Genomic DNA, 13,540 nt, shown 5'->3' with positions numbered 1-13,540 from the left:
TAGCTGACACTTTTATCCAAAGCAATTGCTGTATATGTTAGAGGTTGCACGCCTCTGGAGCAATGAGAGGCTAAGTGTCTTGCTCAGGGACATGTTGGAGGATGTGTCACAGTGGTGGATTGAACCCGGTTCTCTCGCACCAAAGGCTTGTGTCTTCTCCATTGCTCCATCACCACCCCATCTGCGTAATTATGGTAACATATTTTATTTTTTGTCACAATCCTGTCTGCCATGTCATGTTTTGTACTTTTAGGCAGTTTTATTATTTGTTGTTTTGGTCTGTTGGGTTTTGGGGTTCTGTCTTGTCTGTCTGTTACCCCAGTGATCCCTCTGCGTATCTGTCTGTTTCCCCCGCTCTCTCTGCCTACATGTGCCTCGATAGCCTCATGTCTGTCACCTGTGTTGCTCCTGCCCTGCTCGTTAGTCTGTGTGTATACCTGGTGTTTCTGTCTTGTCTTTGTTGGGTCATTGTATGCTGTCTCTCTGAGTTGCTGTGTGATTGCTTGTTGTCTGCCCTTTTGTCGCGTTGCCCTGTTTCCTTGCAACATTTGGATTTCGGTTTGGACAACCTCTGTTTTGGACTCTGTATCAGCCACTCAACTGGTAAGTGTGCTCGCCTTTAGTTGTTTAAATAAATCACTAAACTGTACCTGCTGGCTCTGAGTCCTGCATTTGGGTCCTCCAACCTGCTCAACCCTGCCTTCACCACAAAGGCGTGACAATTTTATTGTTTTGCATAATCTGAGCCCAGAATAGAGCCTTGGAACTCCACAGGTGATTTTTGTAAGCTCAGATGTATGATTACCTATAGACACAAAGTAGTCCTTGCCCTTTAAGTAGGATTCAAACCAGTTTAGGATTGTGCCAGAAAGTCTCACCCACAAGTCTGTCAAGTAATATGTTGTGGCCGACCGTGTCAAATGCAGCATTGAGATCCAATAATACTAAGACTGAAATTCTGCCACTGTCAGATGTGACCTTAACGAGAGCGTCTCGGTGCTGTGTTGTGGTCGCAAACCTGACTGGAAGATAAATAAACATTCATTTAGTGCCAAAACAGCTTAGTGCTTAGCTGCTGAAAAACAGCTTTTTCAATGATTTTACTTAAAAATTGGGGATCTGATATGGGCCTGTAACTGCTCATTAGTGACGTGTCTCCTAGGTCATTTGAACTGGGCACGCTAGGGACATGTCCCCACCACTTTTTTAAATAGCTGATTTTGTCCCCATCACTTTTTGAAAGCATTTGTTAAAACTGTTCTAACAAACATTGGGAAAGGATGCAATGTAAATATAGAGAAAATAAATGTGCATTGCCAAAAAAGTAAATCAAGCTAAAAACCAAGCTACTGATAATGGCATTATATTTTTAATTACCACTGTTTCCCTTTTTAAAGGTTCACTGTAAGATTTAGTGACATCTAGCTCAAAAGGTGTCTCTTCAGAGACCACAGAGAGTACCCAGTCAAGAAATGATGTTTCTTCAAGTATGTTTATTAGGAAATATTTACTCAATTATTCAGTAAAGCCATATGTTATTGTGACTTGGCCACTGACAGATAACATGGAAAATGTAAGGAAAGAGTGTGAAACATCACTGTTTCTGCACCACAGTTCATTGTAAACCGCACATTAGATGAAGTTTATACAAACTCTTTCATTTCTCTCTGTGATTATGGAGCAGCAGCAATAATATCTGGCCCGCTGCCAGATTATGGGGCTTTGATAGCAGTGCTGAAATAGTTCAGTCATGACAGCAAAAACTCAACCCTTGGGTTGCAAGTCCTGCACCTTACCAACTGAGCTAACCAAATAACATGCTTAGGTTTAATGGTTCAGTCTTCAGACTGTTCATCTGCAGATACAGCTGCTGTCTGCTGTTATCTCTGGAGATGGTGAACTGACTGGGAGTAGTATATGCTGTTGCCATCACCACTGCTGATAAAAGCAATCCACTCCAGTCCTTTAAACAGTCTAGTCTGTTCAGTCAAGAAGACAGAGTGTTTTTTTTATTTAAAGAACATATTAATATTTTTACAAGAATTTAATTTGGATTTGAAACCTGTTTTGAAAAGTTTGATGAATGCTCAGACTTTCTGGTGCAGCAAAAACATCTGAATTATTTTTCTTTTTTTGAGATGCACCTGTATAGTCTGACAGACTTTCCTCTAAGAGCCCAGGAAATGAGTTTGTCTTTTTTCAGAAACCTTTATTTATTCAGTTTTCATCCCAAAGTCTCACACGCAAACAGCTCCTTCAGTCTTCCAGCTGTTCTGAAATCTATATGAAATGGTGAACTACAACTATATGAACACATGAAGCTGCAGTCACTGCTGATCCGCATTTAAAATGTTCTATTAGTGTTGTGATGTGAGGATAAAAGTCAAATTCAGTCCAGGATTTTAGTGTCCGAGAGTCTCCGACAGAGGAGCGACAAACTTGACCCTGGCTGCCCTCTAGTGTTTGTAAATAGAAACTGCAATATTATTGCTACTGTCTTTTAATGCCAAATAACTTAAATAAATTAATTTGGCTGAAAAGTGAACATGTAGTTATTTTATTCAAACCTGGACAATGAGTCCAACAGATTGAATTGCTGTTTTGTAATGAAGTGATTAATACATTAAGACACTTTTATTTATTGTTGCTGGTTAATGATGATCTTTCCCAGGGCCAGATTTCCTGATTTAATTAACAACAAATAAAGTTATAAAGAAGTCTTTCTCAGGATCTATCAGCACAGTAAAGATGAGTACAGTAGGTTTTTGTACAGCTGCTCATCCAACTCCAGTCACTGTGGCTGTCGAGCACAATAATAAACAGCAGAATCTTCAGTCTTCAGACTGTTCATCTGCAGATACACCTGCTGTTTGCTGTTGTCTCTGGAGATGGTAAATCGGCCTTGAACTGACTGAGAGTAGTAGATGTAGCTACTGCCACCGCTGATATAAGCGATCCATTCAAGTCCTTTTCCAGCAGCCTGTCTGATCCAAGCGTTGCCATAATGCTTATCAAACCCTGAATATGTACAGGTCAGTCTGTGGGATTCTTCAGGCCTTTTAACTACTGGTTCAGATTCTGTCAGTGTTTGAGCCTCAGTACCTGCAGATATTTAAACAGCTCATTAGTTAATATAGTCACATATTATCAGCATCTTTCCAATAAAGAGTTCCATTGTTCTTACCTGCCCAGTTAATAGACACGATGAGGAAAACAACAAAATAATCAGGTCTGATCATTTTAAAATCCGGTCCAGTCTACAGTGTAAATGTCAATGATTCAGTCCTTCACCCTGCAGCACATATGTAGTGATGGAAGAGATCAGAGTTTTGCATTGACTCCTCCTCACAGAGAGCACACCACATCTCACACATATCTGGAAAACAATGTTTTACATCATTCTCTTATATTATATTAAGATGCATGCCTTTGGTGTGGGAGACCGGTGTTCAATTCCAGCTGAGACATTTTCTCCCAGGTGTCCCGGAGCAAGACACTTAACCCCCAGTCGCTCCGGGGGGGGGGGGGGTATGTATGTATGTAGCTTTAGATAAAAGCAACAGCTGAAAGACTAATTTATTTTTATCAGCTGTTGCTTTCATAGAATGCATGTGTTAAGTCACTGTCAAACTCTCCTTAGTTAGTCTCATCTGACTTCATATCTTCTACTGCCACCTGTAGGTCTTTGTAAACAAATGTCCTGAGGAGTTTTTGTAAAGCCTCTATGCTTCCTTTAACCAGTGTGTGTTTGGCGCAATAATGCACAGCAGAGTCCTCTGGCTTTAAGTTGGACAGTCTCAGATTCACCTTAGTATTATCTCCGGTGACTTCTATTCGTCCTTGCACACTGCTGATATAATGTGTTTTGCTTGCATCGCTCCAAACACGTCCAATCATCCCAGTGCTTTTCCTACAGGTTGTCTTATCCAGCTCATGCCGCAACATGTATATTTGAAGCCAGATCCTCTGCAGGAGAGACTGAGAGTCTCCCCAGGCTTTTTCACTACTGAACTGGAAGGAATGGACTCCATACTCTGACCTGTACAACCTGATGAGATGAAAGGAGAGAGGAACCACAGAAAGTGAGACAGTCATCTGGGATGTTTTCTGGGATCACTGACTGACCATCAGTCGATGTTGTCTGATAAAAGATAAAACAGCAGGAAGCAGGACAGAAGTACACTGCACAGACTGAAGATTTGCATCAGGATATCACGGGGAGGGAGGGGCTCATGCACAGGCTCTCTGTTAGAGTTTAATTTTATTGAATCGTTTAATTTGAATTCATGGCTTTAATGTAACTGTAACTGATCCATGTTGGACACAATATCACATCAGAAAACATTTACTCTTTTATGTTATATGACTTACAAAAATAATTGAATCACAATAATGAAGTAATGTGGTCTACCTAATAGGCATTATATTACTTGATCTGGTTTTAATTGAAAGATTAATTATTTTATTTTGCTGCTGCAAACACAGCAGTGAGGTGAAAGCAAGATAATCTAAATAAATACTTGAGTTTGCTGCAGCTGGTTGGAATTTTTTACTTAAACAGGTTAAAGTATTTATAGAAAGCAAATTAACTACTTAAGAGCTGAAATCTCAAAGCTAACAGCTGCAATGCACAGGAAAACGCCTGCTGATTTTTTTTTTTTTTTTTTTTTTTTTCATGTATATGAAAGTGATGTTTTTGTCCATCGTCAAATGCTAATCCTGCGCACAGGGTCGCGGGGGGCTGGAGCCAATCCCAGCTGACATTGGACAGGTCGCCAGTCCGTCGCAGGGCCACACATAGACAGACAACCACACCTAAGGATAATTTTAGAAACACCAATTAACCTAGCCTGCATGTCTTTGGACGCTGGAAAGAAGCTGGAGCACCCAGAGAGAACCCACACGGCCACGGGGAGAACATGTAAACTCCAAACAAAGGCCGGGGCAACCGGATTTTGAACTCACAACCTTCTTGCTGTGTGGAGACGGTGCTAACCACTGCATCACCACGCCACCCTCTGTTGCATCCAAGTGGCTGCAAATGAAGTCTCATTCTATCTGTCTGCCAATACCTTTATCTCAACTCTTATTAGGGTTAGACCTCAATATTCAGTCACTCACTAATCAGAATTTTCAATCCTCACATTTACAGAAGAGAAATAACTTAACTTTGCTCTTATACTTAACTAATAATGCCTACAGGTATTGACAACAATTCAATTTTAAAACATTATGTACAATATTATATAATTGCAACAACGACATGGATCATTACAGTATAATATAGTATAATTCTAAATGTGAACATATTTATTAAAATCCGCAAACAATGAGCGACCACTAACAATGTCACTTTTTATAAGCCATGTTTAGTGTGTTCAGTATGTTTTCAAATGATTAAAACTCACTTAAAATAAGATGTGAGCTGTCTTACTGTGAGAATTTATTTCCTGTAAGCACCTCCTACATCACATTCATAATTAACTCCAACCATATGAGCACAGCATTTTAGTCACAGCATTTATTTATTCACTTTTTTGCTCACTTACTGTACTTGCTGTAAACAGAAATACAGTGACAGCAGCCAGGATCATGTAAATGGTAAATGTAAAACGTAAGTCTGATGCTGCTGGTTTGCATAGATGACTTTTTTCATGGTTTCAGTGTGTCACATGCTGCCTGTCGGCTATGCTTAGTTTAGCTCTCTGTGAGTTTTGGTTATTTGATCAGTTCAGTATCTGTTTTAGTCTGTTGGGTTTCAGTCCTGTCTGTCTGTTGTCTTGTATCCAGTCTTCTCGGTGTGTTTGCATTTTGGTTTGTTTGGGTTTTGTGGAGTTGGTCTATGTTGTTCTGTCTTCTGCTTGTTCTGTGTGGTTTTTCTGGTCTGATCTGTCCTGTTGATATTTCGGTGCCTGCCTTAGTTCTTGTTCCGTTCGGTTCCTGTCTGATATATTATATTCTGTACGATCATGCTTGGGTTCTGTCTGCTAGGTGTCGATTTATGTTCTCTGCCAGTTTCATTATTTAATCTGATTTTGATCATTCTGCTTTAGTCTGTTCTGTCCTCATTATTAAGATTATTATTGGGTTTGCCTGTTTGTCCTGGGCCCTGTTTCAGAAAGTGGGATTAGTGAAAATTCTGAGTATGTTAAGCCTGTGATGAGGGGAAACTCTGGGTTTTCTGTCTCAGTTTATTCTGAGCGAGATCAGATATGACATTGGAACATATCTGCTGAATTAGTGAAGATATGATCAGTACAAGTAGATGTTTTGGATCCATCACTTTTTATACACACACATTGGTGTAGTCACCACTTGTGTCAAACCACATGCCTCTGTGACAGTAGGAAGCTTTGTCTTAAGTGGACAACATAGTGAGTTCCAGTCAATATTCAGATTAATTCAGAATAAATTTCATTATCATGATCTCATACCTTATCTATCATTTCACACAATCACTCTAGATAAATAGCAATTTGCACCAGGTGGCCTGTAACCACACCCTACCAGTAGGGGCTTTAAATGGGGGAACGTGTACTTGAAGCCACAGTGCTTCTATCTCTGACAGTGGGTCCTCCCTTTTCATACATAGACATGTACTTTGACATTCCATCCTACACCCACCCAGATAAACAAACACACAAAGGAAAAAGAACAAGGGACCAAGCCTTATTATCCACCCTCAACCCGACCCATCCGTAACCATTGTAGATAAATTACGCTACAAAGGATCCCTCTCCTCCTCTTAACTCCGTACTCCGTAGCTAGCTAGCTAGCTACCCTGGGGCGTCACACAAAATGTCCTTTATTTATTTTTCTCTTTTTAAGAAGAGAGACTACAACAAAGTCATCCTCGCTACTTGAAGACTCCATATTGTATTGTTGCTTAACACTGAGTATAGATGTGGTGTAGGGTAACCTCAAGTTAACCATGAAAAAACCTGCTCTGAGCAGTTAATGGCGTAAATTGCTGCTCCCACCTGCTTGTTAGCCCTGGTGTATAAATGTTTGGTGTTTCTGTTCAGTCCCTGTCCAGTCATTGTAGGGTGTATGCTCCGTTGTGTATTTGTTGATTGTGGAGTATCTGGTATGTGTTCTGTGGGATTCTGGATTACCTGGCTCTTATGGACTCTCTCTGTACCAATCTGTGAATGTGAATAAAAGCCCTGAACTGAATCTCTACTCTAGTGTTTTGCGTTTGGGCTCTCGCTCATTCTGCAAAGCGTGAAAGACATCCAGAGAAACTTGGAGCCTCCAGAGGAAAACAGCTGCTCAGGATCAGAAATGCAAAAAACTAAATTCTTTAGCTTTAATGAAAACTATGGTAGTTAATGAATGTATATGTTTTTATAATGATCACCACGTTTGAACTTTATCTGTGTGGTTGCGTCACAAATAAAATGCAGTGTGGTTTCTATTTTTTTTATTATAGTCAAATTAAATACAAATGTAACAAACTAAATCATTGTAACAAAGGCAAACATTTCTTCCCACCCATGGAGAGATGTAGCTAGCGCTTTCTATATATAGAAATCACTTTATTGCTGTTCATTTGCATGAAACTGTCAATAGTCTCTCCACATCTTTTCTAAACATATTACGTATTATTATACTCTCTTTTCTATGTAAATATCTCCATACACAATAAATGTAGGATTCTAGTAATTCACTTTGTTTGTAAACGTTAAACTTAAAAATCCTGCCATCACTCCACTTCTCCTCCACTTTATAGATCAGCTCTTTTTTTTTTTTTTCAGAAATGGTTTTAATAAACTACAGTCCGTGATAGATAAATATTTTCTTACCTTTCTCTTGGTTTGTATTATAGAGCAATATAAATCTTCTTCATCATTATTCTCTCATGAAATTTAATTTCTAAATGTTTGACTAAAGTCAGTCATACATCAGTGGTACAAAAATGTCTGTGATTTGTATCATTTTGAATGACCTGAGAACGTTAATCATGTAAGACAGTGCAGAATCTATCAGCAAAGTGAGGATTAGAGAAGTTTTTGCAGAGAAATCCCAGACAATGTTTCTCACTGCAGGATTAGTTGTTCATCCATCTTTAATCACAGTCTCACAAGTACAAGAAAACAAAGCAACTCCTTCCTGCTGTTCATCTTCAGATTTACTTCTTGTCTACTGCAATGAACTGACATAGACAGATGGAGCTGCAGGAGTGTTTACAGTGAACTGGTGTTGAAGTCATTAGTGGTCTGAGGGCTCCTCCTCTGGTGGCTTCATGTTACAAGTGTTCAGGCACTGAGGGGTTTTTGTTCAGGTCTACTGATGGTTTCTGTTATTATGGATCTCACAGTAATACACAGCAGTGTCTTCAGGCTGCACATTCTGTCCATTTAGAGTCACTCTGTTGCTGGAAGAGTCTAAGTTGATACTGAACTTGTTCTTTAGTGAATCTTTATAGTATGAACCTCCAGGATCTCTCATCCCAATCCACTCCAGTCCTTTCCCTGCAGTCTGTCTGATCCAAGCTGTCCAGTAGCTGCTAACAGAATAATAGACCTGACAGGTGATGTTCGGACCCAACTGACAGCATGATATCAAGTCTTTATAGCAGAGAATGTGAGGAAGTTCAGGAAGGATGAACTTTTGTGCCACAAGTAGTCCTTGAAATTGTGAACTGTTTTGACACATTCATCCATCCATCTTTAACCTACTTATTGGGGGTCGGGTTGCAGAGGCAGCAGCTCCAGCAGGGGACCCCAAACTTCCCTTTCCCGTACCATATTAACGGACAGTGAGTGGGAGATCAAGAGGTGTTCCCAGGCCAGTGTAGAAATAGAATCTTTCCACCTGCACCTTTCTGATATAACTTGAAAAACGATTATGTGGTAACAACAGTGTAAGTGATCTTGCAAGATCAATTGATTTCTTGATTAACATGTTTGTGTTTACTTAATTATCTTGCTGTAAAAACAAGTGAGGTGAAAGCAAGATCTAATACTAATGCTGCAGTTGGTTGGATTTTAGATGTTAAAAGGTTTCAGTTCTCAAAAAAAGGAAATATTTAGAAACTGAAACCAGAAACAGCTGAAAAGGTCTGCTGTCAAATAATGTATATGAAAGGGCTCTTATGTATCATGATTAAATCTAAGATTAGACATTTGAAACCACTGAACTATAAATGCTGTTTATTGTTCAGCTACTTCTTCTCTGAGGAGTTGTTTTAATGAAGCTCTGTGGAACAAGCAAGATGCAGATTTAGTATTATGATTTCTACATTCTCTGCTTAGAAATATTTTTTCTTTTTATAAGTGTTTGGTGTAACTGTATTGAATAATTTTCTTGGACTACTTGAATTAATGATATTAACATAATGTTATATTACTGAATTGCTGTCAATACAATAGTCTGTATTTAAGCACAAACAATTTAAGTAAAAGCAAAGTTAACAGTTGTTCCATTCATGTAAATGCAGGGACATTTTCAAAATGTTAAAATTTAGAGTGTAATGAAATATATGTAAAGCAGAGGTGATTTCCAGGCATGTTTTCACTCAGATATAATAACAGTCAACAGACTCTTCTATTGGCTCCAGTTAGACCAACATTGATGCTTCATGTGTTTGATTCTATGCAAACTCAGTGACCTTCCTTGTTACTCAGCTATAAAAACTTCCCATCAGGCTGTCTGTGGAGTTCACAGCACGTCACTTTCAACATAGACCATGTTTTCTGTAGCTCTGCTGCTGCTGTTGGCAGCTGGATGTGAGTCTCTCTGGATTTGTCAAAGTCAGCAGTTCTTCTTTTGCAGTATAACTTGATCATTTGTTACAAAACATGTTCTTTTTTTAACAGGTGTGAAGTGTGAACAGTTGACACAGCCAGCCTCTGTGACTGTGCAGCCAGGTCAACGTCTGACCATCACCTGTCAGGTCTCTTATTCTGTTGGCAGCGACTTCACAGTTTGGATCAGACAAGCTGCAGGGAAAGGACTGGAGTGCATTAGTATTGACGCAACTGTGAAAGATTCACTAAAGAACAAGTTCAGTGTTAATTTAGACTCTTCCAGAAACACAGTGACTCTAAACGGACAGAATGTGCAGCCTGAAGACACTGCTGTGTATTACTGTGCTCATAGACACACAGTGAGACACAATAATAGGAGAGTCATACAAATACTACTTCCTGTATTTATCAGCACTACTGGCATCATTCTGATTGACTGAAAATTGAACCCCTTTTTTTATTTCATATGTTTGAATCATGTTTACATTTTTTTTTTCGTTTTTCCTTGGAATCATTGCTTACCGATGATGTAATTAGACTATTTTCTGTTTCTTACAGTGCTGCTGATTAAATTCTCTGAAATTATGTCTCCATAAGTTCATGCATGAAGATCATGCAGGTGAAAATAATAACACATCTTCCATGTTTTTGCAAATTGCACACCAATTTTTTGTTACAATTTATTTCTTATACAGAACCAAATTTATCTGAAATACTGAAAAAAATATTCAAAAAACTATATTAAAAAATAAAAAATATTTCCTGCTTTTTTGCCCTTTGCCAATCACATGCCTGTACTATGACTTTATGACACTACGTTTGATGTTTCTGATGCTATTTTTTGATTTCTGGTGAATATACTGGTGAATTTTTTTCCATACTGCTTTTTAAATTTAAATTTAAAACTCTCACAAACTGACCTGTACTTATGCAGGAATATCAGATTTTAGCACTGCTATCAGCTGGATCAGACAAGTTTAAGGAAAAGGACTGGAGTGGGTTGCCTTCATTTGTTCTCCGAGGGGAAGCACTAAAGCTTATTCCACAATCGCTTTACCATTTCCAGAGACAACAACGTGGACCAGGTGTATCTGCAGATGAACAGCCTGATAACTGAAGACTCTGCTGTTTATTATTGTGCTCAAAGACTCATTGATACAGGAAGCCACAGAGCTGTACACCAACCACTGCAGATGTTACTGTGAAAGTTACTGATAGAAAGTGCTGTAAAACCACTTTATATAAGTTTTAAAATATGCCCTAACTCTAACTTGTCCTAAACTGAAAGAAAGAGTGGAGTTTATACACCATCAGGTTGATCATCTCTTGTTATGAAACTGAGCAGAACTTTATCCGAGAGATAAGGTAACCTGAAAGATTAAATATGACCAAAACTATGGTCTTATGGTATTAGTGGATTGGTACAGTATTGTATAAATATATTTTAAAAACATACAAAAGTATTTCTAGAAACTATATTTATATATATCACTTATATACTGTATATATAATGCAAACTGAAAATTCAGTTGTTTTATTCTTACCAACTGCCGACAACATAGGTCCCCTGACTCTCCAGTGCAGGAAACGGTGTTTGGTTTTTTGTATTAGGGTTTATCAGTGTGATAGGTTGGGAAGCGCTGTGCACTGGCACTATCAACATATGGGTGGAAGATTCTGGACAAATCTAAATAGAACAATGTTAAGAAACTGAACACATTTATGTCAGTCAAGAACACTGAATACCAATATCAGTAACACATCAGCCCCACTGAACTGTTCAATTTCATCCTCTTCTTCCAACTCACTGTCAGACTCAGATTCTGAATTTCCAGAAATGTGATTTTCAAATACTGAAAATCATCTCTAAGCACCTCTGCTCAGAGATCCTTTTTGCCAATTTGATTGACTGCGTTGCAGAGCCACACAGGATGATTTGTTGTGTTCTGCTGTGGGAGAAAATATAGAATGGTTCCTGCAAGACAGAGGGCGAAATGTGCAGGACAGTGCATAAAATGTAAAAATGTTGCAACCTTGTGTGTGAATAGTAGGAGCAGAACAAAAACACACACACTAACAGCATGAGGACAGAGTGAAGGGAACCAGCACCTCCACACCCGCAGGTAATGTGTAGGAGGTTGTACAGTGTGAAGTAATTGCAAATATGTTATTTTTTGTTCTTCACAGAAAATGGAATCAGCTATCTGAGGTTGAAATAATAATAAATTGCATTGTTTCCTTTGGTTAAACATTGATAAGGGGTCCCACAGACCCAAACACCACACAAAGGTTAAAGAACTGATTAAGTATCTACACACCAGGATATAATACTGAGCAGGATTTCTAAATATTTCATGCGCATAATGAGCTTTTAACAAAATTTTCTGGAACATCATGTTTTTGTACAAGTGAGTGGAGATGCAGCACTGTGATGCTGCTTTCGACATCCAGGGTATTGGGACTGAAGTTGCAGTAACTTCAGGTAAGACACATTTAAATGACCTATTATAAATGTGATTATTGGTGGTAGAGAAGTTTAACTCATGGTCTTATTTAGCTTTATAGTGATGATGGACAAACGAGAAAACAGCAGACAGATGTTTTTAATATGGCAACAAAATCAATTAATATTTATTCAATTAAATTACAAAACAAGGAGTAGCTCCAACAGTAATGTATAAATACAGGGTCAGTATGTGTTTAAATGTGACAACTAAACAAAGACATAATGAAGTGCATTTTTATATGTAAGTAGTATAGGCTATATAGCATATAATTTCTTTTGAAATACCACAGGGGCAACTTTTAAGGACTGTATGCATTTGCACTGTAAGCTTTAAGAGGAATCATTTCACATCAACTGATCTGTAATTCTTCCCGATAAAGTGGTGAAGTTGATCTGTATACCAAGGCACGGAGTGTGTGAAGGAGACGAGTTTGTTTATTTGGGCAAGTAGGGTAAACGTTCAGAGCAAAGGCAGAGGCGGGGATTGTGTCAGCCAGAATAGAGGAGAGAGAGAAAGGGTTTTTGGACTTTTAGTTGACACAGGGAGTGGGGATGTTTAGGTCCAGGGTGATAGCCAGGTGGTCAGAGATGATGAGATCTGTGCTGGTCAAGTTACCGATGGTGGTGCCAAAGGTGCACAGCAGGTCCAGGGTGTGTCCTTTTCTTTGGCGAGGGATATCTGTGTTTTGGGTAACATTGAAAACATGTAGAATATCCAGGAGTTAAGTTGTGGTTTTGCAGTCAGGGGAGTCAACATGGATCATGAAATCGCCAAGTAGCAGAACAGATGGTGAAATGGCACAGGGCTGAGTTAGAAACTTTGGCTTGGGGGGAGGGGGGGATGACATCAGTGACCAAGTATTGAGGACCAGACAGATTAATTGTGATTGTGTAGTGCTGCTAAACCACCACTACGCCCGTCCTGGTGTGATTTCTCCATGTAGATGCATTCTGGTTGAGGGAGAAATCTTGCACAACTGTGCCTGTGTACTCCCAGGAGATAAGGTTTGGCTGTCTACTAAGGACATTCCTTTGAAGACAGGTTCTAAGAAATTGTTACCCCGGTTTATTTGTAGTTTTCACATGACGTCACATTCCAGGGAAAACGCTCCCTTGGAGTGCAAAAAAATACTTTCCGGTGCCGCAGGAAGCAAAAGTGATAAATTTACTTTGTTGCTTTTGTATTGCCGAAATGCCGGATAGTTGTTGTGCAAACGGATGAACAAACCGAAGAGGAAACAAGCCGAGGCTGTGTTTCTACAGAATTCCATCCGATAAAGAA

General features: G+C 39.0%; 1 protein-coding gene across 1 annotated transcript in view; it reads left to right on the top strand.

Moving 5' to 3' along the window:
• Nucleotides 1-13,540, top strand: part of LOC123958721 — a 74,042-nt gene that overhangs the window by 49,112 nt on the left and 11,390 nt on the right. The window contains exon 2 of the mRNA XM_046032285.1: nt 10,838-10,927. Within this exon, the coding sequence (XP_045888241.1) occupies nt 10,838-10,927 (90 nt within the window). The remainder of the gene's footprint in view (nt 1-10,837; nt 10,928-13,540) is intronic.

This window comes from Micropterus dolomieu, linkage group LG02 (genome assembly GCF_021292245.1).
Source record: "Micropterus dolomieu isolate WLL.071019.BEF.003 ecotype Adirondacks linkage group LG02, ASM2129224v1, whole genome shotgun sequence".
Classification (NCBI taxonomy): Eukaryota; Metazoa; Chordata; class Actinopteri; order Centrarchiformes; family Centrarchidae; genus Micropterus; species Micropterus dolomieu.
The sequence above is the reverse complement of the archived record's forward strand: the minus strand, read 5'-3'. Positions and strand labels throughout refer to the sequence as shown.